The 23,698-nt window shown below is 59.3% G+C and overlaps 1 protein-coding gene across 2 annotated transcripts; it reads right to left on the bottom strand.

Annotated features, from left to right (window-relative positions):
* Positions 1-3,238: 3,238 nt before the first annotated feature.
* HAPLN4 (hyaluronan and proteoglycan link protein 4) lies at positions 3,239-22,623 on the bottom strand. Of its 2 annotated transcripts, XM_075123210.1 has the most exons (6): positions 21,802-22,623; positions 18,336-18,515; positions 17,489-17,594; positions 13,779-14,141; positions 11,735-12,037; positions 3,239-6,063 (listed from the first exon to the last, which is right to left on the bottom strand). In XM_075123210.1, the coding sequence occupies exons 2-6, from the start codon at positions 18,498-18,500 to the stop codon at positions 5,717-5,719; spliced, it is 1,284 nt and encodes a 427-aa protein (XP_074979311.1). In that variant the 5' UTR covers positions 18,501-18,515; positions 21,802-22,623; the 3' UTR covers positions 3,239-5,716. The 2 variants fall into 2 exon arrangements, with proteins under 2 accessions (XP_074979311.1, XP_048687034.1); XM_048831077.2 differs by lacking the exon at positions 18,336-18,515 and having other exon boundaries at positions 21,802-22,610.
* Between the last annotated feature and the right edge of the window lie 1,075 nt (positions 22,624-23,698).

Genomic DNA, 23,698 nt, shown 5'->3' with positions numbered 1-23,698 from the left:
AACGCCCGGTCACCCAGCAGCTGTGATGACTAGATAGATCTACCTGCACCGAGCAGCGTGGAGCTGGGACAGCGCCTGGCATGAGGCTGTGGGACCGGCCCGCGCTGCCTCTCAAAGCCACCCCCCTTCCCGGAGGCATGTTGCCAGTTCCTCCCCTCCACCCCCTGGACATTGCTCCAGAGGGGAGGGAGCTATGGGGGAGCAGGGCAGGGGGAGCCTCTCTCTTCGCTTTGCAAAATGAGGCGCCTTGTTTTAGCCCCCTTCGTGCGCTTGATCCGTCCTGCTACAGGGCCCTGTGGCCGTCCCCTCGCTGTCGTCGGTTCACATCCCCTTTCGAACAGCGAAATCCAGACCCAGCACAGCAGAGCTCCGGTCCCCCGCCCCTTCGCCATGGCAGAGCTGCTGTGAGCAGAGCCGGGGCCAGCTTGCCAGTGCTTCAAATTCCGGCAGCTATTTATTTCCACCAGCGTTTGGAGTCAATAAACATGATGAATGAAACGTGCTTGAGCCCCCCTGGCAGGAGATAAAATGCCACCCGAATCCAGGCCTGCCTGCTTCGCCAGCCCCAACCAGAGCCGCCGGGTGCCAGCATTCAGCACCTCTTCTCGCACAGCAGCAGAGAGCTGGGGGGAAGAAGAAAGGAAGAGCGGGGTGGGGGGCACCTCGCTCCCAAACTCCAGAGAATTAGGCCAGTTATTGAGCAACGTCACTAGGTGGAAAACAAGCGCTTTGGCCATTCTCCGTCAGAGTTAGCGCTCTGCTAAAGGGCAGCTCCGATTCCAGCTGGGAGGCTGGTTTTACCCAACAAGACGTGGCCACCTCGTCCCTGGTGGATCAAGGGCCGGCTGGCCAGGAGGGCAGAAAGTGGGGGCTTGTGGTTAGGCCACTGGGCTGGGCCTCAGGAGAGCTGGACTCCCACCCTGTGTTTGTACAGCGCCGGCCCAACGGGGCCCTGAATGCAGCTCAAGCTTCTCGGGGCAACTGCAATAACAGGGCAAAGGCAAAATCAAGAAGCAGGACCTGACCCAGAGGGGTTGGAAAGGGCTGCGGGGCTTTTCGCCTCTCGGTGGCTGGTTCCAACCCAGCCCGGGATGGTGACCCGCCGTTGCAGCTGTCTGATGGGTCCTGGTCCCTTTCCACATGGCCAGGTGCCCCCCGCACTGAGACCCAGGCCGTCTGCAACTCACTGCCCCCCCTGCTGGGATGGGGCATGGGGAGTGGGTGGAATCTGCACTCTGGCTATCCCCATCCTGTGGCATCAGCCAGTGGGGCTGCCCATCGGGTATCTTCCACCATCTGCAAGTCATCCTGGCAGAGCAATTCCTGCGGCAGCTCTGGGGCTCGCCTGACAGCTCAGCAGGTCACACGTGCACACGCTCACAGACACTCACAATGGGAGGGACACGAACCTTTCGCGAAGCTGCTCGACGCCCCTTCGCAGCCCTGGGTGCCCCTGTGGGGGTTAGCGCCCAGGGCTGCAGCCAGGAGCAGCATGTGGAAGCTTGATCCCTGCCCAGCCAGATCCTGACACTGCTACTGATGGCATGTACGATATCTGCTTAGCCCCGCTGCCCTTTGGCAAAGCCCTGGGAACGTCGGGCGGGCCGGGAAGCCACTCACCGGGAGCCGTGCTCAGCACACTCAGGCAAAGTCTGCGTTTTCCAGAGGCCACCTCGCGGCTGCAAACAGGCCCTCAGAGGTGCCGGCAGGTGCTATCAGCCTGACATGCCCAGCTATCTCGGCAGCTGCCTGTTGCAGAGGGAGTGGGGAGAATCACTCCTGACAGCCAGCCCTCTATGCTCCAGAGCCCACCAGGGCCAGAGACTGGATCTGGCGCACCAGGACCAGACCAGAGGAGGGGAGCGGACCCTGCCACACTTGCTGGCAGTTGGGATCTTCTCGCTGTGGGCCTGAACCTCCCTCCTGGACTAGGCTGGGTCCAGATCAGAGCTTGGGGTCAGACCCATATCTCTATAATGCAGCAAACCAGAACCCCAATTCCCCATCCTGATTGAGGGGTCATGGTTCAGCCTCCATGGCGGGGGAGGGGAGGGCGCCTGGAGAGCCAAGGGGCTGGGGTGCGCTCACCCCCTCTCAGCCCCCTGAGCTGTCTTGGCTCAGAGGCCCCCCACCCCGTTGGTGAGCAGTGTAACTGGATCAGCCCATGTGAATTTTGCTGAGAGCAGGCACCCCCCATGCAGCCCGGCCCAGCAGTCCCGGCTTGTCATCAATGGCTCAGCTGTCAGGGCATTTCCTGCAGCATAAATTATGCAAATAAGCCACCGTGGGGGCACCACACTCCTAGGGAGCCCCCGGAATGCTGCACTGGCTTGTGGACTCCCCAGCACACCCTATGCAGTGGGAGCAAACTCGCCCAGCAACCCCCCACCAGGCCAAGTATGCAAATTATCTGCAATCATGCAAATTAGCTCCCCGCCTCGCTTGCATTTGGCGCTCTCCCGGCTGCGCTGGTGACACGCGGGTTCTGCGGCAGAGGGCAGCGATGCCAGGCCCACTCCCGGCCTTCCCGGCACTGGCGGAGCTCCCAGAGACGCGAGAGCAGAGGCAGGGCCGTGGAGAGGGAGCGGCGCTGGTTTGGCTGCAGGTTCCCCCAGCAGGGTGGCTGGCCCCGGGGAATCCCCGGTTGCCCGAAGTTTAAACAAAGCTGGTTGCTCACCGAATGCTGCCTGACAGGCCCCCAGGCTGCAAAGTGGGAGAGGAGCTCCCGGTCCTGCACTGAGCAGGCCCAACTGGGGGACACACCCATCCTGCCACCAGCCACCTCCGGCTGGGGCCGTGCTCAGCCAGGCAGGGGCTGGGCTGGGGGGAGAGAGCTCCAGGGTGAGTGACTGATCTGGGTTGAGCTTGCCCCCCCTCAAGTGGGCGCTGACCCACATGCTCTGGGGGGCACGGTGCTGCTAATGCAGCCCCCTCTCAGAGCCCCTCCACCTTGTGTTCCCGAGCGATCCCAGAGGAGCAGGAGCGCGGGCCCCACCTCCCTCCCTCTTTCCCACCGCAGCTTGAACTGGCTCTCAACCCCCCCCCCCCCCCCCCGCACCATTAAACAGATTCTGCGCTGCACCCCAGAGCCGCGGCATGTTTGTTTCTCCTGCGCATCGTGCAGCACCTTGCACATCAATGTGCCTTGTTCCTATTAGCCAGGAAGTTCGACTGGAGCCAGGCCCTGCCTGAGAGACCCAGGAGCCGGAGAGCCAGGTACAGAGACGTGAGTCCACAGTTCATTCTCACTCAACAGCCAAGCCTTTATTTCATTAGCTCCCCGACCACAACCGACCCCCCACTGGCCAGAAGGGAAGCCCCAGTGGATCTGGGGAGCCTATTTGTGACCTCTGGCTCTGAGAGCCTCCTGCAGGCCCGTCCCAGTTGCCGTCTGGTCCTAAGTCGCGGGAACGGAGACCTTGATCAGTTCTGCTGCTCAACTCAGAGCAGAGGGACCCGGAGCTCCCTCCCCTGTCGCGGGTGGTGTCCCTCGCCCGGCCATGCATGCAGCTGAAAACGAAGGCAAGCACGGCGTCTCTGAGCAACGCAGCGTTGTAGCGAGAGCGGGAGGCGGCACAGGGACTGCATGCATCGGGGGCGGGGAGATAGCCCCAGCCAGCAGGACGGGCTCTGTGCCTCGAGCAGGGAAACACACTGCGAGCCACCGGGGTGACCACGGCCGACCCCCTGCACTTGCCCTGGCCTGGGAGGCAACGCGCATCTGCAGGGCACGGGGAAGCCAAATCCCTGCCCCCTTTCCCTGGCTCCTCCCCTTTCTCCTGGCTCCTCCCCCTCACTAGATTTCTCTCCCACGCCGACCCCATCCTGCGTGGTGCTGATTTCAGTGGCGGCTGAGGGCACTCAGTGCCTGGCAGGATCGGGCCCTATATCACGATGCTGTATTAATCCCCATCGGTCGCCCCGACTCCACAGAGTAGCTCCCCTTTCTCAGGGGACTATCACGGGGGCCCCTGGCTGGGGATCTCTTAGGACAGCACTGTGGAGACTGAAAAATCCGGTCACTTTTTTCTTTGCCCGGGATGGGGGAAAACCCCACCTGCGCTTTGATTGTTTAAGGGACAGCAGCAAGCATCAGCCCTGGGCGAGCCCTGGACACTGCAGCTCACGGCAAAGCACCCACACACCAATTTCCTACTGCAGTGGTCAGTGCCTGTTTGAGCTTAACCACGCCCGATTTGCCAGATTCCTGCCTTCCTATAGTGCCTAGCTTCATGTGCTCAGTGGCAAGGTGATTCACCCCACCTATCGTAATGAACAGGCTGGTGTGGGTGGAGCACAACGACCGCCCACAGATGGAATCTGAGCTGTACCACTGAGTACCATATGCCCTGTACTGTATAGCGCTAAGGGGATTCTCCTTCAGCTCAAAGTGTGTTTTCGAAGGGGGAGGGTCAGAGTTCTGTCCCTGTAAAGTTAGATCAGCTGCTTGACCATGGCATAGTTCCCGCATGGCTATGTTACAATGTTAAACTAAACTCCACAGATGGGATTATTCAGCCAGATGTTTTACATGTACCTCAAAGGGTTTTTGCTCTAGAAAAGCTTACGCTAGTGAGTCCAGCTCTCAACGTGCCTGCTTTCCTGTCCCTCCTGTGCTGGGTACATTCAGGGAGCATAGGCCTTTCCATGGGTGTTTCAAGGGCTTTGAATTGAACCTAGTGCTGAGTATGCGCCGTCTGGTCCCTTAGGGAGCTTTGTCAGCAGGACCCGTGCCGAGCTGCGCAGATCCCGGGGAGCAAGGGGAGCAGCTGGTCTCTTCCGACACCCTCACGCTTGCTTCTCTTCACAGCGCTGCGGGCAGGGGGACGCTGTTGATTTTGCTCCGGTGCCGTTAGCTGAAGCACTGACAGGGAGCTCGTGGGCCGTAAACTGCACAGGGCGGTGCCATCCCACACGGACACTTTGCACCATCCACCCACTCCCCAACCAGGGCATTAATCTTCTGAGCATCCGCCCCCCATGCGTGGGGCGAGAGCTACACTCCCATTTACGCCCCCTCTGAGTTTCCATCCTCCACAGTCATGGGAGGAGCAGGGCCCAAGGCCTGTCCAGTTCAGCAGGACCCACCCTAGCGCTGCGGGTGTGCACCACATCTGAACAGCCCCCAGCCCCAGACAGGAGCGTGGCATTGGCCTGGGGGATCCTGGGAAAGCTGCAGGGGCGGCAGCCCGGCCCTGCCCCCTCCGCAAGCAGAGAAAGGCCAAAAACTAGATTCCCAGCGCTAGCCACAGCAGCGTGAAGCCAAGAAGGAATCCAGAGGTTGGGTTAGCGAGGGGGGCAGCGGCTGCACCAGAGCATGGCAGGAGCGGCCCCTACGAGTGCAGGGGCTGGATGTCCGTTTGCAGGAGAAAGCAAGTGAACTGAAGCTGGCATGGTCCCCCCTCCAGCCCTCTTCCCTTCTCTACCACAGAGCCCCTCCCCAGCCTGCCATGCCGTGGGACCGTCCCCACCTGCTATGGAAAGGGATAAGGGGGGGGGGCGTGTTCCCTTCTGTTTCCTGTGATGCTGTTACCAAGAAATGCCCGGTCCCTGGGGCTCGGTGGCCAGTACCACAGTCCTGGCTCACAGCCGGCTCCAGGTGAGAAGGGATGGGGGGGCGGGGGGGAATTACTATGGTAGCAGCTCTCCAGCTGCGGCGTTCGTCTGATGGTTGCAAGAGCGGTTCTGTCCCCAGCAGAGCGGCCATGGCTGCCTCTTATACCTGGAGAGGCCTCCACTTGCCCGGCTCCTCCCTGCCGTCCTTGGGGGGCCCTTCGCTGGCCTTCTTGTAGCAGTAGACCCCGAAGAGCTTGTACTTTTTGTCCGGGAAGCCCAAGTTGCGGACGCCGGGCTCCCGGCCCCCACAGCGTGCCCGGGGGTTGACGATGGGGTAGCGGATACTGCCATCCTCCACCCAGCCCGCCTCACACTTGTCCAGCAGCTGGATCTTCCAGGCAGCGTAGAGCTGGCCCACCTTGGCCACCCTGGCGCCGTTCTTCTTGCAGGCCTGGAGGGCCTCAGGGTAGCTCAGCTTGCGGTAGGTCTTTAGGAAGTAAACTTTGCCTGGAGGGGGAAGAGAAGGAGCTGGGTTAAAGGGATGGAGCTCCCTCCCACCTCTCCCCCGCCAAGAGGTGCAGGGCACTAGGCCCGAGACTGGCCATGCCGGGCCCGGGGCATCAACCACGTACAGTGGGCAGGACTTAAGCCCATAAGGCCTGGCACCCACAGCTCCCATTGGCTTCTGAGGGAACCATGGGTGCTTGGCACCTCTGTGGATCATGCCTGTAACTGGTGGGAGGGGTCCCTGCCATGGGACCCTGTCATTGTCACCATGGCATGAAGCGTGAGCGCAGCCAGGAGGGACTAGTTACACGTCTAGCTCCAGGATCGGCCTCTCCATGACCAAAGATGCCAGGGCAGGTCTCAGACCTAGCAGGGGGACACAGCCTCTCGAGGGGCTTGAATGGCCCTGTCTAGCATCTGTTGGAAGAAAGAAAGCAAGGAACGGTGCCGTGCTGGGTCATGTCAAGGCAGTGACTAGCCCCCGTTAGCCATGGGTCTCAGAGACCGGGAGGGAGCAGGATCTGTGGCTTCATTGCCAACATCCCCTGTGCTGGGGGCCGCGGCAGCTGAGGCCAGGACAGAGCTCCAGCCCCACTGGGATGTTGAATTAGGATCTCTCCCACGCCCCCTGGGTCCATGAGCTGTAGACACTTGGGAGCACAAGGGAGCCGAGGAGTCCGAGAGGACCCCAGGGTGGATCTGTGTCCAGCAGCCTTGAGAAAGAATCCCCTTTTCAGCCACGACACCCGAGCCTGGTCCCCTCTCTGCCCTACAGGACACTGGTGCAGCTTGGCTCCCCGCCCCGGCTTTGGGATCCAGCCATGCCACACTGCCTCTCCCGATCCCTCCGCCCACGGGCAAACTGGCAAAGGAGCCCTATCAGTCCCAGCCGGATGGGAGGGGCACACAGGCAGGGCTAGGCCTTCATCAGCCAAAGGTGGGGAGCGAACAGGGGAACGCTGAGCCAGCCTGGCTGCAGAGGAATAAAGGCAGCTCCTGGAAATTAATTCCTAGACACATCGAGATTGATGGGGGATGCAGCGCTGCGTCCGGTGATGAGTCCCTGTAGCTATTACATCCGCTATTTATCCCGCCTGCCATGATTAAATAAACATCCGCAGAGGCCCCTCTCCCGCACTCCACCTCCCTTCCCCCCCGCCCCCAGCCCTGCCAGCCAAAGAGTACTGTAATTTATGCACAGGGACAGCCCCTCTAGCTCAGATTTGTCTTGTGTAGCCCTGGCTTCATCCATCATCCGTGCCTCTCTCCGTTGTAATTACCTGCTTCTCCTTCCCCTGTTTCTGCCCTGGGGAGGCAGGAATTACAGCACAAAGGACCTTGTCCATCGCGGAAACCTCGCCTCTTTGCACTAAAGCCAGTGCTGCTGACAGCGGGAGCTAGTGTAAACGGCACCTGCATCTGTGCCACCACGGCGCCCCGAGCCGCTCTGAAGAGTCAGACAATGGTGGACATGCTGGTGCTTCTCCCACTGTTGCCCTGGGGGAGAGGTTCCCCCCCAAGGTGTGGGGCGGCTCTGTCTGCATTGAGTCCTTCTGGGATTTGTGAGGGCTGGGGGTGGCTTTGCAAAAGGGGGGGGGCAGCCGCTCTTGTCCCTCAGTGCCTTGGAGGGGCAGGGGCCGGGGGTTCAATTCCTGATGAAGGGGGGTGGATACAGCGTGGGCTCGAGCAGGGAGGCACCCCCCACCCCGAGACCACTGGCTGTAGTGGGGTGGACTCCCCTGCATGAGGAGCTTGGCTGAGGCTCATCAAACTCACCGCACACAGGCCAGCGAAAGAGCCCCCTGGTCCCCAGCTCTGGCCCGTCAGGAAGCCCCCGATGGAGGCTGGGCTTTTCAGAGCCCGAGCGCTTTGCCGGGGGGGGGGGGGGGGGGCTGCCATTGCGCCCAGCAGCCACACACCACGACGGCGAAATAAACCAGCGCTAAGGGAGGAGATTTATGTGGCAGCCGTCAAGCTGTCCTGGCAAAAAAAGCCATCGTTAAAAGACACCAAGAGATGCCTCCCTCTTCGCCACTTAGCAGCACCAGAGCTGCTGGAAGCGAGAGCCCTCGGGTTCGCTCCCTCCTGCTGTTAGCCCAGCCCCAAATCCCAGCTGGGATTCCTTCCTCTGTGTGGAGAAGGGGGCCGACAGCTTAAAACCCCCATCACCTTTAAGAGAGAGAGAGAGAGAAGGCCGGGGCTGGGGACGGCAGGCGGAGCGCCATGCTCCAGCTCCAGCTGTGAGATGAGTTCATAGAATCCTAGAATATCAGGGTTGGAAGGGACCCCAGAAGGTCATCTAGTCCCACCCCCTGCTCAAAGCAGGACCAATCCCCAATTAAATCATCCCAGCCAGGGCTTTGTCAAGCCTGACCTTAAAAACCTCTAAGGAAGGAGATTCTACCACCTCCCTAGGTAAAAAGAAAAGGAGTACTTGTGGCACCTTAGAGACTAACCAATTTATTTGAGCATGAGCTTTCGTGAGCTACAGCTCACTTCATCAGATGTTTACCGTGGCTCACGAAAGCTCATGCTCAAATAAATTGGTTAGTCTCTAAGGTGCCACAAGTACTCCTTTTCTTTTTGCGAATACAGACTAACACGGCTGTTCCTCTGAAACCTCCCTAGGTAACGCATTCCAGTGCTTCACCACCCTCATAGTGAAAAAGTTTTTCCTAATATCCAACCTAAACCTCCCCCACTGCAACTTGAGACCATTACTCCTCGTTCTGTCATCTGCTACCATTGAGAACAGTCTGGAGCCATCCTCTTTGGAACCCCCTTTCAGGTAGTTGAAGGCAGCTATCAAATCCCCCCTCATTCTTCTCTTCTGCGGACTAAACAATCCCAGTCCCCTCAGCCTCTCCTCATAACTCATGTGTTCCAGTCCCCTAATCATTTTTGTTGCCCTCCGCTGGACTCTCTCCAATTTTTCCACATCCTTCTTGTAGTGTGGGGCCCAAAACTGGACACAGTACTCCAGATGAGGCCTCACCAATGTTGAATAGAGGGGAACGAGTTGGGAGGGTCTCAGCCACTTCCCGCTGGGGCTCCCCGGCAGTTGGGCCCCCTCATTGGCAAGCTGAGCGGAGAGGCCGAGGGCTGAGAAGGCCATGGGGACGGAACCCCCAAAGGCGAGACGGGGGCGTGGGGAGGGGAGAGGCTTTTGCCGTGGCATCCCGCCCTCTCGTGTGGGTACAGAGAGGATTTGGGACTCGGGGCACCTCCCACCAACACCGTGTTTACATCCTCTGGTCCCACTGGAGACCCCTGGGCTCCTTCTGTCATTGCTACAGAGAGCTGGGGGGGAGGGGGGTGGTGGAAGGGTCTCTTCTCTCCAAAGCACCCTGCCCAGAGGCTGAGCACTGCCTAGCTCATATCAGCAGGGACCCCTTTGCAGTTCCCTCCTCCCTTAGGTGGCAGGGGGTGGATACAAACAATCCCTTTAGCAATAATAGCTGGTGCTTCCTGGGGCCAGGAAGGGGAGGGGGGGGCTGAGACTCAAGGCTGAGGGGCAGGGGGAGCCATGGGGCTGCCCTGACAGCAACCCCTCTCCTGTCCCGTCCCCCCTGCCCCAGGGAGAGCTGAGTGAACTCACTGACTTCCACAGGACGCAGCACCGAGGGCAGGCAGGGCGAGACCCCAGCAGCTGAGGGGCCCAGATCAATGGCTGGGGGGCGGGGCAGGAAGGAGCCCTGGGAAGCCTTTGGGTGCTTAAAAGCCATCGTGTGACACTGATCCACAGCAGGGGACGGGGGTAGAGTGCAGAGGGCTGCCCCATTCAGGTGATGAGCTGCCTCAGTTCTGAGCCGATCCCCACGCCACTGCCCAGGGAGGCAGCGTAGTCCAGTGGGTAGGTTCAATTCTGCTTTGAGGATCTAGGCCCGATCCCACAGTCTGTGCGCCGGGACCGGGGCAGCACAGGGGCTCAGAGGCAGCGTAGGCTGACCCACGCTTGGGGGGTGCTGGCGTTCCTCCCACCCCTTCTTTTAATCCGTGCCCTCCACTTCCACCCCGCAGCAGTGGCCGTGACTATTAAAGGCATAATAGGCCCAGGAGAGCTGTAACCACCCAGTGTGCTGCTCACTCACCTGCTTTAGTGCCTAATTAACTCCCAGTAATCCCAAGGCAATGAACCAGGCATGTTCAGCAGCCAATCACCCTGGGCTAATAGGGAGGGAGGACGCCACCAGCCGCACCTGAGCTCCGGGGGCTGCAGCCGGGTACAGAGTGTTTAAATTCCCTGGGGCCTCAGCCCTCCACCCCTTTCCCTAGCATTTCAGGCTGTTGGAGTCTTTGGGTGATGGGCTGGGCCACTGGCTTTCAGCCTGTGGATTGGGGGTCTTCAGACTGTGTCTGAGATTTCCAAAGGGGTCCGCACCAGCATTTGAAACGTTTTAGGGGTCTGCAAATGAAACAAGGTTGAAACCTGCTGGATTGGAGTACGGGGGAGGAGAAGGAGGGGATGACGCCAAGGCAAGGCTAGGCTAGGAATAAATAAAATTAAAGGGCCAAAACCCACTGAGGCCAGGGCTATTGCCCAGGGTCCGGGATGGGCCGTTCTCTTCCCCATTCAGCCTCCTGTGATCTGGGAATGCAGCCTGCTCCTTCAGTGCCTGGGTGGGACAGAGAACAGCCGCTGCTCTGGGGGGCTGGGATTTGGTGGGGCGGGGGGGCTGGCAGGGAGAGACGCATGGCCTAAAGGAGGATTTCTGCTCTCCCCAGAGCAGGATCAGCATGCCCGTGCTGCGAGGCGACAGCGGCCCATTGATGAGACCTCCCTGCAGCTCCACCAGCCCCGTGCCCCCAGGGGACCCACGGGGCACGCACCAGCAGGGAGGGGAGCCTCCCAATCCCAGGCAGGGAGGGGGATCCGCTTAGAAAGTAGTGCTGAGCGACCGTAGCCCACAGAGGAGTCATGTTCAAGGGCTCAGGCCTTCTCAGCAAGGGAAGAAAAGAGCCTCAAGCTCCAGGAAGGGGACAGTGGCCGGCAGCTCCATTCATCAGGCCCTGTGGAACTCTCTGCCACAAGGGTAACACTCGTCTGGGCAGGGGCCAGAACTTCCTCAGGGGCCACTCCCAAGCAGCAGGATGAACTCCCGCAGGAACAAGGGGCCATCCCAAACCAGCCCACCACTCCAGGTGGTGCTCTGCCCTGCTTTCTCCAACACAAACACAGCAGTGCAGACCTCTAGAGATCCCAAAGCCCTCCCTGGTGTGCACAATCCCCCCGTTGGGGAGGGGAGAGACACCAAATCCCATGTGACAGATGTGAGTCACACAGCTTAGTGCCCAGCTGTATGGCACTGAGACGCGGCAGGATGAGCCCCTAGTAGAATGGGGCACCTGAGTTGAAGCTGTGGGGCAGGGGGGGGGGTAAGAAAATACAGCATCAAGGAGCACGGCTTGTTAGGCAAAGCACTAGGCTGGGGAGTTGGCTCTCCCACAGCTGCCTGTGTGACCCTGTGCAGGTCACTCCCTTCCCCCCCGCCCCACATGACGTGCCTCAGTTTCCCCCTTTGTAAAGCGAGGATAATGACCGTGACCCGCTCTGCTAAACCCAACGTGCACTAAGTATTACGTTCTAGCTGAGCATTCAGCGTGCAGCTGCCCCGCGTCTCTCAGCACCTGCCCCCTTGGCCCTGCCCCACAGAGGGAAGGGGTCTGTTACCGTTCAGGTTGGACGTGAAGCAGAAGGCGTCGTAGCGCTCGTCCTCCTTGTGCCGGTACCCGTAGCTTCTGACCCCGACTGGGGTGTCTTTGCGGCCGCACTCGTCTCGGGGCCTGGAGATGGGGTACTGCACGGAGCCATCCTCCAGCCAGCCGGCGTTGCACCAGTCCATGCCCTCCACCCAGGCCTTGTGCAGCTGGTCGTAGGAGGCCAGGATGCCGTCCTGGGCCAGACACGCCTCCTGGGCCTCCTGGAAGTTGAGGGTGTAGCGGCCAAGGCGCGGGTGGTACGGGAAGATCACTCCTACAGGGACACGCAAGCAGAGCAAGGCGCTGGCTGGGGGGGTCCTACAGCAATCGCCAAATGGGGAGCTGCGCGGGGGGTGGGCGAAGGGCCGTTGGCTCTCAGGCTTCAGGGCCCTAGCTGTGCACTGAAGGGGTCAGGAAGGGATTTCTCCCCCCACCTCCTCAAGGACATTACTTTACAATTTCTCAAGTGTATTACGGGTGTCCCCCCCCCGAAGCATCGGTTATTGGCCGCTGCTGGAGGAGGGATACCAGGCTAGAGGGACCAGTGGTCTGTTCCGGGGCTGGCAGGGGAAGCCTGGCCTCCTGCCTCCTGATCCTGTGAGCCGACCTCCAGCCCACACCTCCTTGCAGAATCAGGAAGAGAACTTAAGACTCCTTGTCACCCCGCCCCTCTCCTCTCACCACTAGCCCCCACTCCCCTCCCAGAGCTGGATCTAGGACCCAGGCGGCCTGGCTCCCTGTCCTCTGCTCTAGTCACATGACCACGTTCTCCTCCCAGTGCCCATCTGTCCCCGCACCCTGCTCTAACCCCGGGGAGACCTGCCCCCCTGTGTAAAATAGGAACCGCCTGAACTTTCACCCAAAGCTTGAGCCTAATACCAGCCGACGCCAGCCGTGGGGCTGCTGTCCGCGTGGCAGGCACGGCGTGGGTGATGGGACTTATCTGCCCTGGCAGCTGCTGGGTTTTCTCCGGCACGGGCACGTCATGCTTGCTTTTGAAAAGAAAGTAGGACAAGGTGAGTGGCGCCGCAGCTTGGAGTGACAGATGCATCTCTCAGCTCTGCCACCCCAGGCATCGGCTCCTCCGCCACCTTGCCCGGAGCCGGGGCCCGGGTTCTGCCAGGCTGCAGAGCGAGGTGATAGAGAGGCATGCTCCAGGTCGTGCTGTCCTCCCACGCTCATTCACATCACCCTCCCGCCGATCCAGCATTAGCCAGCCTGAAGCGACGTGGATGAGCTCTGAGGAAAGCAAACCAAGTGTGGCAGTGATTACAGCAGGGCAGAAGGGAGTCTGGCCGCCTGGGGGCAGTGAAATCTAGTGGTTAGAGCACAGGACGGGGCAGTCAGGACTCCTGGGTTCTATTCCTGGCTGTGTCATTCTCTCTGACCTTGGCCAAGTCACGTATCTCTCCGGCTGACTGGCTGCAAAGAGAGGGTGACTCCTCCCTCCCCAGGCTAAGCGATTGTTTGCAACAATGGTTTGAGAACCTCAGACACAAGGTGTATGCTAATGACCTCGCTTGGACATGTGCCGCCACTCAGGGTTCTGATTGCATGGACGCCACACCGGGACCTTGTCGACACTCCAGGTTACTCCAGTATAATTTACCTCATTCGGGAGTGTGCATAATCCATACCCCTGAGCGACCTAAATTACACCCACCTTAGCGCCGGTGTAGACGGCGCTATGTCAGCGGGAGTAAAATTTGCAAAACCAGACTCTCAGGCCATGCCTACGCTAGCAAGCCCACAGCTGCACTGCTACATACGTTTCGCCAGCGTGAGTGGTAGTGTAGACGTGGCCTAGGTGGGTGAGCACGGTCGTTTTGTCTCCATACGGTAGCCGGGCACGGCAGTTCAGAGCTTGGGCGAACAGGATTTATGAGCACACGCTGGGTGGTCAGGCCATGTGTGCGTGCAAAACGGCGCACACAAAACTGGGTGTGCAATGCAGCCTGGGGCTCGCAGGCCCCCGGAGAATGCGGCCCTGCTAGTGTCTCCGGGATTCCCTTTACCTTCCAGATCCAGCTTCACCATGCCCGTGTCGTCCTCCAGCTCATTGGTGACCTCGCACTCATACTGCCCGTAATCCTGCAGGGTGACGTTGCGGATGATGAGGGAGGCGTCCCCTGTCCCATCCTCCTGCAGGGCCGTGCGCCCCCGGTAGCTCCCAAAAGCCCTGCGCTCCTTCCCCATGGCCACGAAGACGTCCACAAAAGACATCGGGTCCATCACTTTGGTCCACTTGAGGCGGATCTCGGCTGGGTCGTGGGCTGACATGTCATAGTGGTACCGGCAGGGAAGGATGATGGTCCCGCCCCGGTGGGTGACCACCTTCCCAGGCGCCGTCTGGACGACCACGGCCCCACTCTCATCCTCTGCACACAGACACAAAGGCTAGTGGTGGCTTTGGAGGACACACACCCTTCCTCCAGCCAGCACACCACCCTCTGCCCTGACCCGCTGCACCAAACCGCAAACCAACCAGGGAACCAAAAATACAAAACTCTTCTGCTAACGTTCCAGGGTGTGAGTTTCACACACTGGCTGGGAGAAGGGCTGGATGGTCCGACTGGGCTTTTCCATCTCGACCTCCCGGGTTGCTTGGAAATGAGAAAGCTGCCGCTTCTCCATGTCACATGAGGACACGAACACGCGTGTTGGGAGCTGTCTGCCCTAGGATGGCCTGCAGCACTGGGGGAAGGTGACGGCTAAACGTTCATGGAGGGTGTCCATCTGTCACACGGCCAGACAGCCCTTAGAGAGGTGGCCAGAGACAAACGGACCCAACCTTAGGAAAAGCTTGTGTCCATTGTCAGCGATTCAGCTCCTTAATGGATGCTGGGGGGTGGGGGTGGGGGTGTTTGGAAGAACGAATCCACCCCTGCAAATGCACCTCAAATTTCCAGAGAGAGGAAATAAAGCTTCCTTGTTATTGGGGAAGAAAACAAGGTGATTCATGCTCTCTCCACCGCTCGTCTGGGACTCTCTGACTCCAAGTCTCTCTGCATCACGCTCCCTTGCTCTCCGGCTGGCCTTGGCTATCCTAGGAAATTGCACCCGTTTAACTAAATCGATATTAAATGTCACTGAATGGCGCTAAAGGGATATGAACCAGATTTAAAGTGATTGGAGTGCATCTGCATTAGGGGCGTGAAGAAGGTGGCTGGGCTTGGGCTGCAGGCAGCAGGCTGCGATTACAGAAGTCTGGGTCCATTTCCCAGCTATGCCACAGACTCCCTGTGTGACCTTGGCCACGGTCCTTAATGTCCTTGTGCCTCAGACCTCACACCCTTTGTCTGTTTAGACTGTCAGCAGTTTGGGGCAGGGCCTGTCTCTCACTGTGTCTGTGCAGCATCAGCACGAGGGTTGCCCAGTCTTGGCTGAGGCCTTTTGCAGCTCATCCATTGTAGTATAACAGCCTACTGCTCCTAGTTGCTGATGGAGTTACTCCTGTAGCTCAGAAGACAGAGGTATGTGCTGAAGTCCTGGGTTCAAACCTTGCTGATGCCCTATGGTGGGGACAGGGAGTTTATTAACCCTTCTGGACCTGGTACAATCCTGGTAGCACAAAGGAGATGGCCCAGTTGAGAATGAGATTGATCTCTAATGAGATGTGATACAATGGAGAAATCGGGGTGAGGGGGAGCGAGAGGGGACCCATCCGACAGGCTGAACAAAGACACTGCTTGCTGGAGGCCTCAATCCCATGGGCAAAGCAGCATCCCCAGAATAAGGCGGAGGGAAGGTGCTCGCTCCCAGCGGTGGAGCCTGTCACACAGCAGAGCCAGGCGTTAACGGCCACCTCCCTCCCAGGAGTCATTCCTGCAGGCAGGTCATTCCCAAGCAGGGTCCCAGGGGCTGGGGTTCCGCCAGGGGACTTGCACTGCAGATTCAGTGCCTGGCTGATGCAGTCCCAAGCACTGTTCCCTCGAAGCCACGCGCGGGTGCGCTCACACACAGATCCTAAACCCTGCGCACACGGCGAAACACCGCACGCACAGACGTTTGCACAGAAGAAATTTTTTGTGCACACGGCCTGTCAAAAATTAGAGGGAACATCGGTCCCAAGCTGGGTGCCAGCAGTGCCAACAGAATGGTAGTGGGGCAAAAACCTGCCCAAGAGCCATTATTGCCTGGGTGACACTGTATAGGAAGGTTCCATTTATAAATAGTTTATCAAGGGTTAATAACTAAGGATTAGATGCTTTAATTGTGGTTACGTGATTGTCAGAGTCCAACAGATCAATGGTATGTGGCACCATAGTTTATAACCGTCTCTAACACTGCGAAGGACGTGCTCACAACCAGAGGCGGCACCTCATGACAAATGTTGAGATTTAAAAAATAAAAAATTCAGCTCAAATTGGGACCAAAAGCCAAAATTTTGAATTTTTGCACTAAATGGAAATTTTAAAAAAATTCATGTTTGGTCAGCTGAAACATTTCATTTTGATTTTCACCCTTTTTAAAATGATGACTTTTAATTTGTGCTTGTTGTTTAACTTATGTTTTTTATTGTTGTTGTTTTGTTGGTTGATGTAGAAAATAAAGTCAATGTCTGCACACAAAGTCACTTTGAAATGACAAATCAAAATTTCCCCTTTTGAAAATATCGATAGTTTGAAAGCAGGTTTAAAACAAACAAACATTCAAAAGGAAATTTTGTCAGAACTATACAATTTCATGGGAAAATCTGGTTTCATTAAAATTTGACCAGTTCTTAGAACCACCTGTACCAGCCAACTGCTCCTATCACCATCCCACAAAGTACTCGCTGAGTCAGTAATATTCTTATAACATCTCATGTTCATGTATGCACCCTTTAGAAACACTGCCTTCCTATAAAGTGAGACCAGTACCTGTAGCCAAGCAGCCCCTGGAGACCTCAGCTGGCCTGTTGTGTAGGAGACAAAGGCTGCACAGACACAGAGTGAGAGACACTCCCTGCCCCCAAACATGTTACAGACTAAATACATAAAGGGTGGGAGGGGAAACTGAGGCACCAAGCAAGGAAGTGACTTGCCAAGGTCTCGCAGTAGGTCAGGAATAGAAACTGGGTCTCCCACATCCCAGCCTAAAAGGCACTAGACAATTGCCCTGTCCATTTAAGGGGAAAGAGGGTCTTATGCACTTTTGCAGGTGGAAATCAAATCTACCTGCGGGGTGCTGGGTGCAGAGCCCCCCACTCCCCTCCCCAGCCTCCTGTCTTATCCTGAGGGGGGAGAGTGAGTGAGGCCCTTAGAATTAAAGGTGATTTAACTGGGAATTGATGATTTAACTGGGAATTGGTCCTGCTTTGAGCAGGGGGTTGGACTAGATGACCTTCTGGGGTCCCTTCCAACCCTGATATTCTATGATTCTATGATTCTATGAAAGGTGCAGTTGTGAGAGATGGGCTGGAGCAGGGGGCCAGTGCTGGGTACTGGCACTCTAGGGTTGTGTTCCCAGCTCTGCCGCTGACTGGCCATGTGACTCTGCTCGGTGCCTCAGTTTCCCCATTTGGTGCCTCAGGGAAAACGTTTGAGTGATATTTCTATGGCAACAGTTCCCCATGTCTCTGGGCTGGAACCATCCCTTCCCAGCCCTGTGTGGATCGTTTTTTGTTCCCTTCCCCCTGAGGTGACCATTCCCTTGGGGTGGGCGCGCTTGAGACCTCCTTAGCGAGCAAAGTGGGGGGGAGACCCCATCTTGGGGGAGCTGGCTGAGCCAGCCCCTCACTCACCTGACACGTGGATGACCTTCTTGCGCCCCCTCTCGCTGAGCGCTGGCGGGGAGGAGAGGACGGCGATGAGAAGCAGCAGGGTGGCTGCCCGGCACACAGGCTGCATCTAGCAGAGAGAAGAGGAAACCCCCATTCACCCCTGGCTGGCAGGCCTGGCTCAGAGCTCTAATGCCCTAGAGAGACCGGTGCCCCCTACAGGCCTGCCCCAGAGCCCCCGGAGCCTACGCAGGGTTGAAGAGCAAAGGGGGCGTGGAGGTTCCATTGGCTGACCCTTGTGCAAAGGGATGTTGGACAGTGACACAACCTGCAGGGACTCCTTCGAGGCTAGGGCAGAACCAGGCCCAGGCCAAAGCGCCCAGGACAGTGGCTTTCCTGGCATCGAGCGTGAGTGACCCAGTACGCAAAGGGGACGGGGGCAGATACTGGGGGTGAGTGCAAGAGAGAGAGGGAGGGTGGAGTTTCGGATAGACGGATTGAGAGTATGAGAGACAGACAGCAGAGAGGTACAGATGACAAGGTATTGACAGATGCAGAAACAGAAGGGTGGATGGATAGATAGCTAGATATGGCCAGGGATGGATGGAGAGAGAGAGATGGATGTTTCTAAAGTGCCTTAAGACCGGGAGCTGGGCAGTGCGGGTGGGCACCACTCCCCCTCTGACTCAGTTTAAGTGTCACCAGACAGTGCCCCGTGGCATCCATGTGAGTTACACATACTCAGCCGCTCCCATCAGCAGCTGGGTACTGTTATGAGGCGGGCTGCACCCAGCTGGACACGTGGCTCCCAGCCCAGCCTGCAGCGGGTCCCAGCGTCCCAAGTTACTCTGTAGATTTTGGTTGTGCTCACAGGGTGCTGGGCGGTCCCCAAGCGCACGATATCACAGCTAGCTCCCAGCCAGTGCCGCCTGAATCTCACTGCCGCGCAGGCCCGTGCCATCCTTGCTTGGCAGGGGATGCCCACACGAGGGAAAGGAGGTGTTGTCCCCTCGCTGTCTCCAGCTCGGAGCGCCATACACCATTACGCCGGCTGATTAAAGCAAATTGAATCAAGAGCAGGTGATGAAATTGGCTCTAATGCACCTATTACCTGCCCTGCTGAGCAGGGGCGCTCAGCTTTTGCTCGAAACTGTTATTTCTGAAGCCGGTTAATTGCACTGCGTGAGGGAATGGTGCCCAGCTGGCTCCTCCACCGAACTGGGCTGCCTGCTCCACCCCAGGGAGGCTGCACCATGGGGCTCTCTGAGCCCCCAACTGCTCCCCTTTGCTCTGAGCATCTACGTGGGCCACTCCTCGGAATGAGGATGTAGTTGGTGGGATGGAAGCTGGAGTCTGTGTATGAGAGGGGGCCGATCAGCTGCTCCCAAACTTAGATGTTCGTGTTCCTTCTCCCGGCCAGCGTGGGCCATGACCGCACCCTGGCTACACAGAGATTCATCAGTTCCTAGATCCCAAGGCCAAAAGGGACCATTGTGATCCTGTCATCTGATCCCCTGTATAACACAAGCCAGAGACCTGCCACGAAGTAATTCCTAGATCAGATCTGTTAGAAAAACATCCCATCTTGATGTAAAAATTGTCAGTGATGGAGAATCCACCGCAACCCCTGCTAAACTGTCCCGATGCAGCAATTCTCAGATTCCTGTGTCCCATTCAGATGGGAAATGTTTAAGTGAGGGTGATGATTAACCACTGGATCCACCATGGGGTCCATCCAGGCCAGTGTCCTGTCACCAGCAGCTCCAGTAAAAGCCCTACGGTGACGGGACAACCTGCTCCCAGGGAAAGTCCTCTCCTGACCCCCGTTAGCTAGAGGGCAGCGCATGTCCTGAAACAGGAGGGTTTCGAGCCAGTCCCAAACTCTTTTCAGAGTAACAGCCGTGTTAGTCAAATAAATTGGTTAGTCTCTAAGGTGCCACAAGTACTCCTTTTCTTTTCCCAAACTCTTGTTATTTTTTAATTCTTGCTATTATAACTCAGCTGATGCTCTTCAGTCCTCACCCCCAGCCCCAGTGCTATCCTAGCCCTGGGCTCCCCTCTCCCCCCGCCCACACTCTTCCAGTGCCCCTCAATCCTGACCTGCAGCCCCCTGCTATCCCAGCTGTGGGCTCCCCCGCACACCCCGCTTTGCTGGTACCCTCAGTCCTAACCCACAGCCCCCTGCTTTTCCAGCTCCGGCCATCAGAGTGCTGCGTTCAGAGTCTGGGCTAGAACCCAGCTCTCCTCTGCCCACTAGGCCCTGCTGGCCACAGAAAGCAACTGGCAGGTAGTTTCTGGGACCAGGACTCCTTGGGAATTGCTCTCACTTCCCTCCTTTCGTGGGGCTGGGCTACAGTGTCTGCTTCCTGAATGCTCCCCCCCGCCCGCACACACACTCCTAGTGCAGCTCGGAAAGGTTGAGGGCCATTCCCAATTCCTCCCTCTGGCCCAGTGTAATGTTGGGAGGCTATTCCTGCCACCCACAGGGGAGAGGGAGTGGTGCACTCACTGACCCCTTCCTCACGGAGGGTTCAAGGGGATCTCACCAGCAAGGGGGTGGGGTGTAGGTGCCCAGGTCCCAGCCTGCCCTGTGGCTGCCAAGGCAGAACCCAGCCTCCCAGCACTGAACCTGCTGGACACATGAGAGGGGACAAGTCTTGGGGCAGGAGAGGAGACTGACTCTTGCTGAGCGTGGCCCGTTGCAATGGTCCATCCCTAGGATGGCCACTGCCCCTGGGGGGCAGCTCCCCTGTGCAGCCCTGGGTCCCTCCAACTGCGTGGGAAGAGGCCATGCCAAGGGACGGTGATTCCCAGTCACTTGCACCTGTGCGACAGGCGTGCCATGTGGGTGTGGAATGCTGGTGAGTCCTGCCCGCTTGGCCCGGGGTCATTGCCAGCCCCTGAGCAGCAGAGCAGAGAACTGGCCTTGGGCAGAGTGGGGCAGCTTTGCTGACACACAAACATCCCCTCCAGGCTGGGACCTGTGGCCTCTCTGCCCTTGGCAACCAGAGCCAGGGCATCTGCAGTGCCCCTTAGAAAGAAGGAACATGCAGGGGTTCAGTTCCCACACCTGGAAGGACAAAGCCATGGGGGCTGGGGGATCCAGCCACAAAAAAGACAAGGTGGCACCGAATATTCTCTCTCTCAGGCCCACATGCTCAGGCAGGGTCTAATCTTTGGCCAGGGATGGGGTCGGGCAGGAATTTCCCCCAAGTCAGAGTCTCAGGGACCTTGGGGTGGGGGGAGTCACCTTCCTCTGCAGCGTGGGGTGTGGGTCACTTGCCTGGATTAGCTCGGTGTATCTCACTTAACCATTTCCCTGCCATTGTGGGGGTGGGGAGCCACTGGTGCACCTGGATCCCTCCTGTTCCTTGCCACACAAAGGCCTAGTCCCCTGGGGGTTTAAGTCCAGTTGTTGGGTTCCAGGTGCAGGGCGGTGGGGGCGGCCTGTGGGGTACGGGGATGGAGGATCATGCAGGTCCCTTCTGGCCTTAGGCTAAGGGGTCCTAGCAGGGAAGAGCTGGGGGTCACGCTGCAGATGCTGCTGGGGGCTGGGGCAGGCTGTAAGGCCGCTTTGCCTTTGTTCCTGGCACAAACCCCGCTCTGGCCCACAGGGGAGATCTGCCGGCTGGCAGCTGCTCTCTGCGGAATGAGTTTGACGGGTCTCAGCTGCAGGGGCTGCCAGGGCAGTCTCATCAGAGCGGGCTGGGGTGGCATGGTGCCCCGGGCCCCAGCTCCCCCGGCCGGCTGGGCATGCAGCGTGTCAGTGGGGTACAGGGCAGCTGCTATGCCTCTGGCTCCGCTAACCCCACACGCAACCTCCGCAGCTGCTGGCAGGGAGGTCCCGGCAGCCGGACCCGCTGGGGACAGCCAGGGCCAAGGCGCTGCACTGCAGCGGTTGGCGGAGCTGCGCGCCCCGGGGTACCCGGCAGGCCCCAATCCGGGCCGCGGCGTGGGGGCCGATCCCCCGGGGGCCGCTGCGCCCGTGCACGAGCTGAATCCAGGGGCAGCAGCTGGGCAGAGGGGACCCAGATTCCTCCAGGCTCAGGGCCCCGCAGCGGTACCGGCTCCATCTGCAGCTCCCTGAGCTCGGGTGTGGGGGATGGACGGACGGACGGACGGACGGACGGATCCTCTCTGCTCAGCTGCCCGGTCCCCAGCTGCAGATCGGTCCGGGGTGTGTGGGGGGTAATCAAAGGCCATTTCCCCCCCCGCGAGTCCTGCTCTCTGTGTCCCCCCCCCCCGCGAGTCCTGCTCTCTGTCGCTCCCCCCCCCGGGCCCCGATCCGGCCCCGCAGACCGCGCCCAGCCCAAGGTGACCCCGCGGGGCGCACTCACCATTGTCCCGGGGCAGGGCGCGCGGGGTCCGGCCCAGGGCAGCCCCTGGCTGGCGGAGGTGGGCTCGGTGCATCCGAGGGGCCCGCGGGCTTGGCTCCTTCCCCCTGCCTGGGCCGCCCCCAGCCGGATCTGCGAGGAGGGCGCCGGGTCCCTGCTCGGAGAGAAAGTTCCGCAGCGAGGCGAGGAGCGGGGCCAGCGGGGGACTGGAGCCGCTGCAGTTATCGGCTGCGGATGGGCTGGGAGGGACGGAGGGGGCGGGGGGGGGAAGACTTGGGAAGGAGAAAGGAGCCGGGCTCGGTCACTGCCGGGAGCTGGCAGCTGGGGCTGTGCCGCAGACAGCAGGATGCTCTGCCCGTGGGGGGAGACATGGGGTGGGTCTGCTACAGCGAAAAGGGGAGCGCCTAGAGACCCCCCACCCCGATCAGGGCCCCTCGTGCCGGGCACTAAGCAGACCCAGCAGGAGACAGTCCCTGCCCCTAGAGCCCACAGCCTGAATGCACCAGACAGACAAAGGAAGGATCATTCACCCCATTTTACAGCTGGAGCACTGAGCCCCAGAGAGACCCAGTGACTCGCCCAGGACCACCCAGCGAGTCAGTGGCAGAGCTGGGCATTAAACCCAGAGCTCCTGAACCCAGGCCCAGGGCCCTTAACCACAAGCCCCCTGGGCTCCTTCATTCTCTTTCCCCAGGGCTCCCTCCTGCCTGTGCTGCCCAGCTCCCCCAAACCACCTGCCCTCCTGCGCGACAGGCAGAGCAGGTGCGCGCTGTCCCGGGCTGTGGCCGCTAGGGGGCAGCAGACAGGCTGATGGGATACCTGTAACCTGCAAGGGGAGCTGGCTGTGGCCCCCCCTCCAGCCACTGCTTTCCCAGGCTGTGGAGGACATGATCCCCTCACTGATCACGGCATCTCTGGAGCCCCCCACCCACTTCTGCCCAGGCTGCGGCACTGGTGGGGCAGGGGAAGGGCCAGGTGGCATTGCACGGCCATCATTGCAGGCTGGAGCCAGGGGCTGGGAGTCAGGCGGCCTGGCCTCAATCCTCATCTCCGGGGGGTGCCGCGGGGTCACAGGAAGACAGGGGCATTCAGCGGTTAGAGGAGAAGGAGCTAACACGCAGCAGGCCAAGGCTGCATTTCGCCTGAGCCCCTTGAGCGCCGGCTGGGCTGCGACCCTGCAGCCTGGCTGCTGAGTCCCCCGGGCGTTGCTCACTCCGTGCCCCACTTCTCAGCCGCTGCACCGGGGCCTTCTGAGGGCAGAGACCCTCGCCCTGCTCCCCGCATGTCACTGCCGCAGGCCCCGCGTGGGGGTGGCTCCCGCTGCTGGGAGTAGGCCCCTGGGATTCGGGGCTCACGCTGCGGCGGCATGAGCGACAGGATGGGGGGATCACACCCCAGCCTCTGTCTGTTTTTCAGGCATGTGCTAACTAAGGCCCTGGGGCCGTAGGGCACCGAGGGGGGGAAGCACCAGGTTCAGCAGAGGTAGCGAGCCCCATGGGTCGCTGGGCTCACCCTGAAGCTCCCAGGCTTTCAAACCAACCCACCAAAGCACCAAGCTTCAGGAAACTCGCTTGAATTCTGCAAAACCGCCCCCAAGCCTTGGTATAAACAAGTGAGTGACACGCAGCTGTGCACCCGCACCCCTAGGAACTAGTGCGCCTGCAGGTCCCTCGGGCATGCACACCATACAGGAGCATGTGTGAATACGCACACGCACGCACAGCTCCAGGCACCCAGCCATGAGTGGTTAGACACAGACTCACACAGTGATGGACATGCAGATACACTCCACAGCTGCCCCTGCTGGAGGTAGGGACACGTTAGACTTTATAGATGTGGAAACTGAGGCACAGACAGGTTAGTGGAATCATCAAAGCTGGGGATAGGAATCCTGATGCCC

The sequence above is a fragment of the Caretta caretta genome, chromosome 25, assembly GCF_965140235.1.
Source record: "Caretta caretta isolate rCarCar2 chromosome 25, rCarCar1.hap1, whole genome shotgun sequence".
Classification (NCBI taxonomy): domain Eukaryota; kingdom Metazoa; phylum Chordata; order Testudines; family Cheloniidae; genus Caretta; species Caretta caretta.
Note: the sequence above shows the minus strand (reverse complement) of the source record. Positions and strands in the feature narration are given on the sequence as shown.

Excerpts from the sequence above, each read along its gene's own strand:
- HAPLN4 (XM_075123210.1), bottom strand. The coding sequence starts at position 18,500 with ATGGCGCTCCGAGCTGGAGACAGCGAGGGGACAACACCTCCTTTCCCT. Across the intron at positions 12,038-13,778 it reads GGTGAAGCTGGATCTGGAAG|GAGTGATCTTCCCGTACCAC; the intron begins GTAAAGGGAATC and ends GTGTCCCTGTAG. Across the intron at positions 6,064-11,734 it reads CTTCACGTCCAACCTGAACG|GCAAAGTTTACTTCCTAAAG; the intron begins GTAACAGACCCC and ends TTCCCCCTCCAG.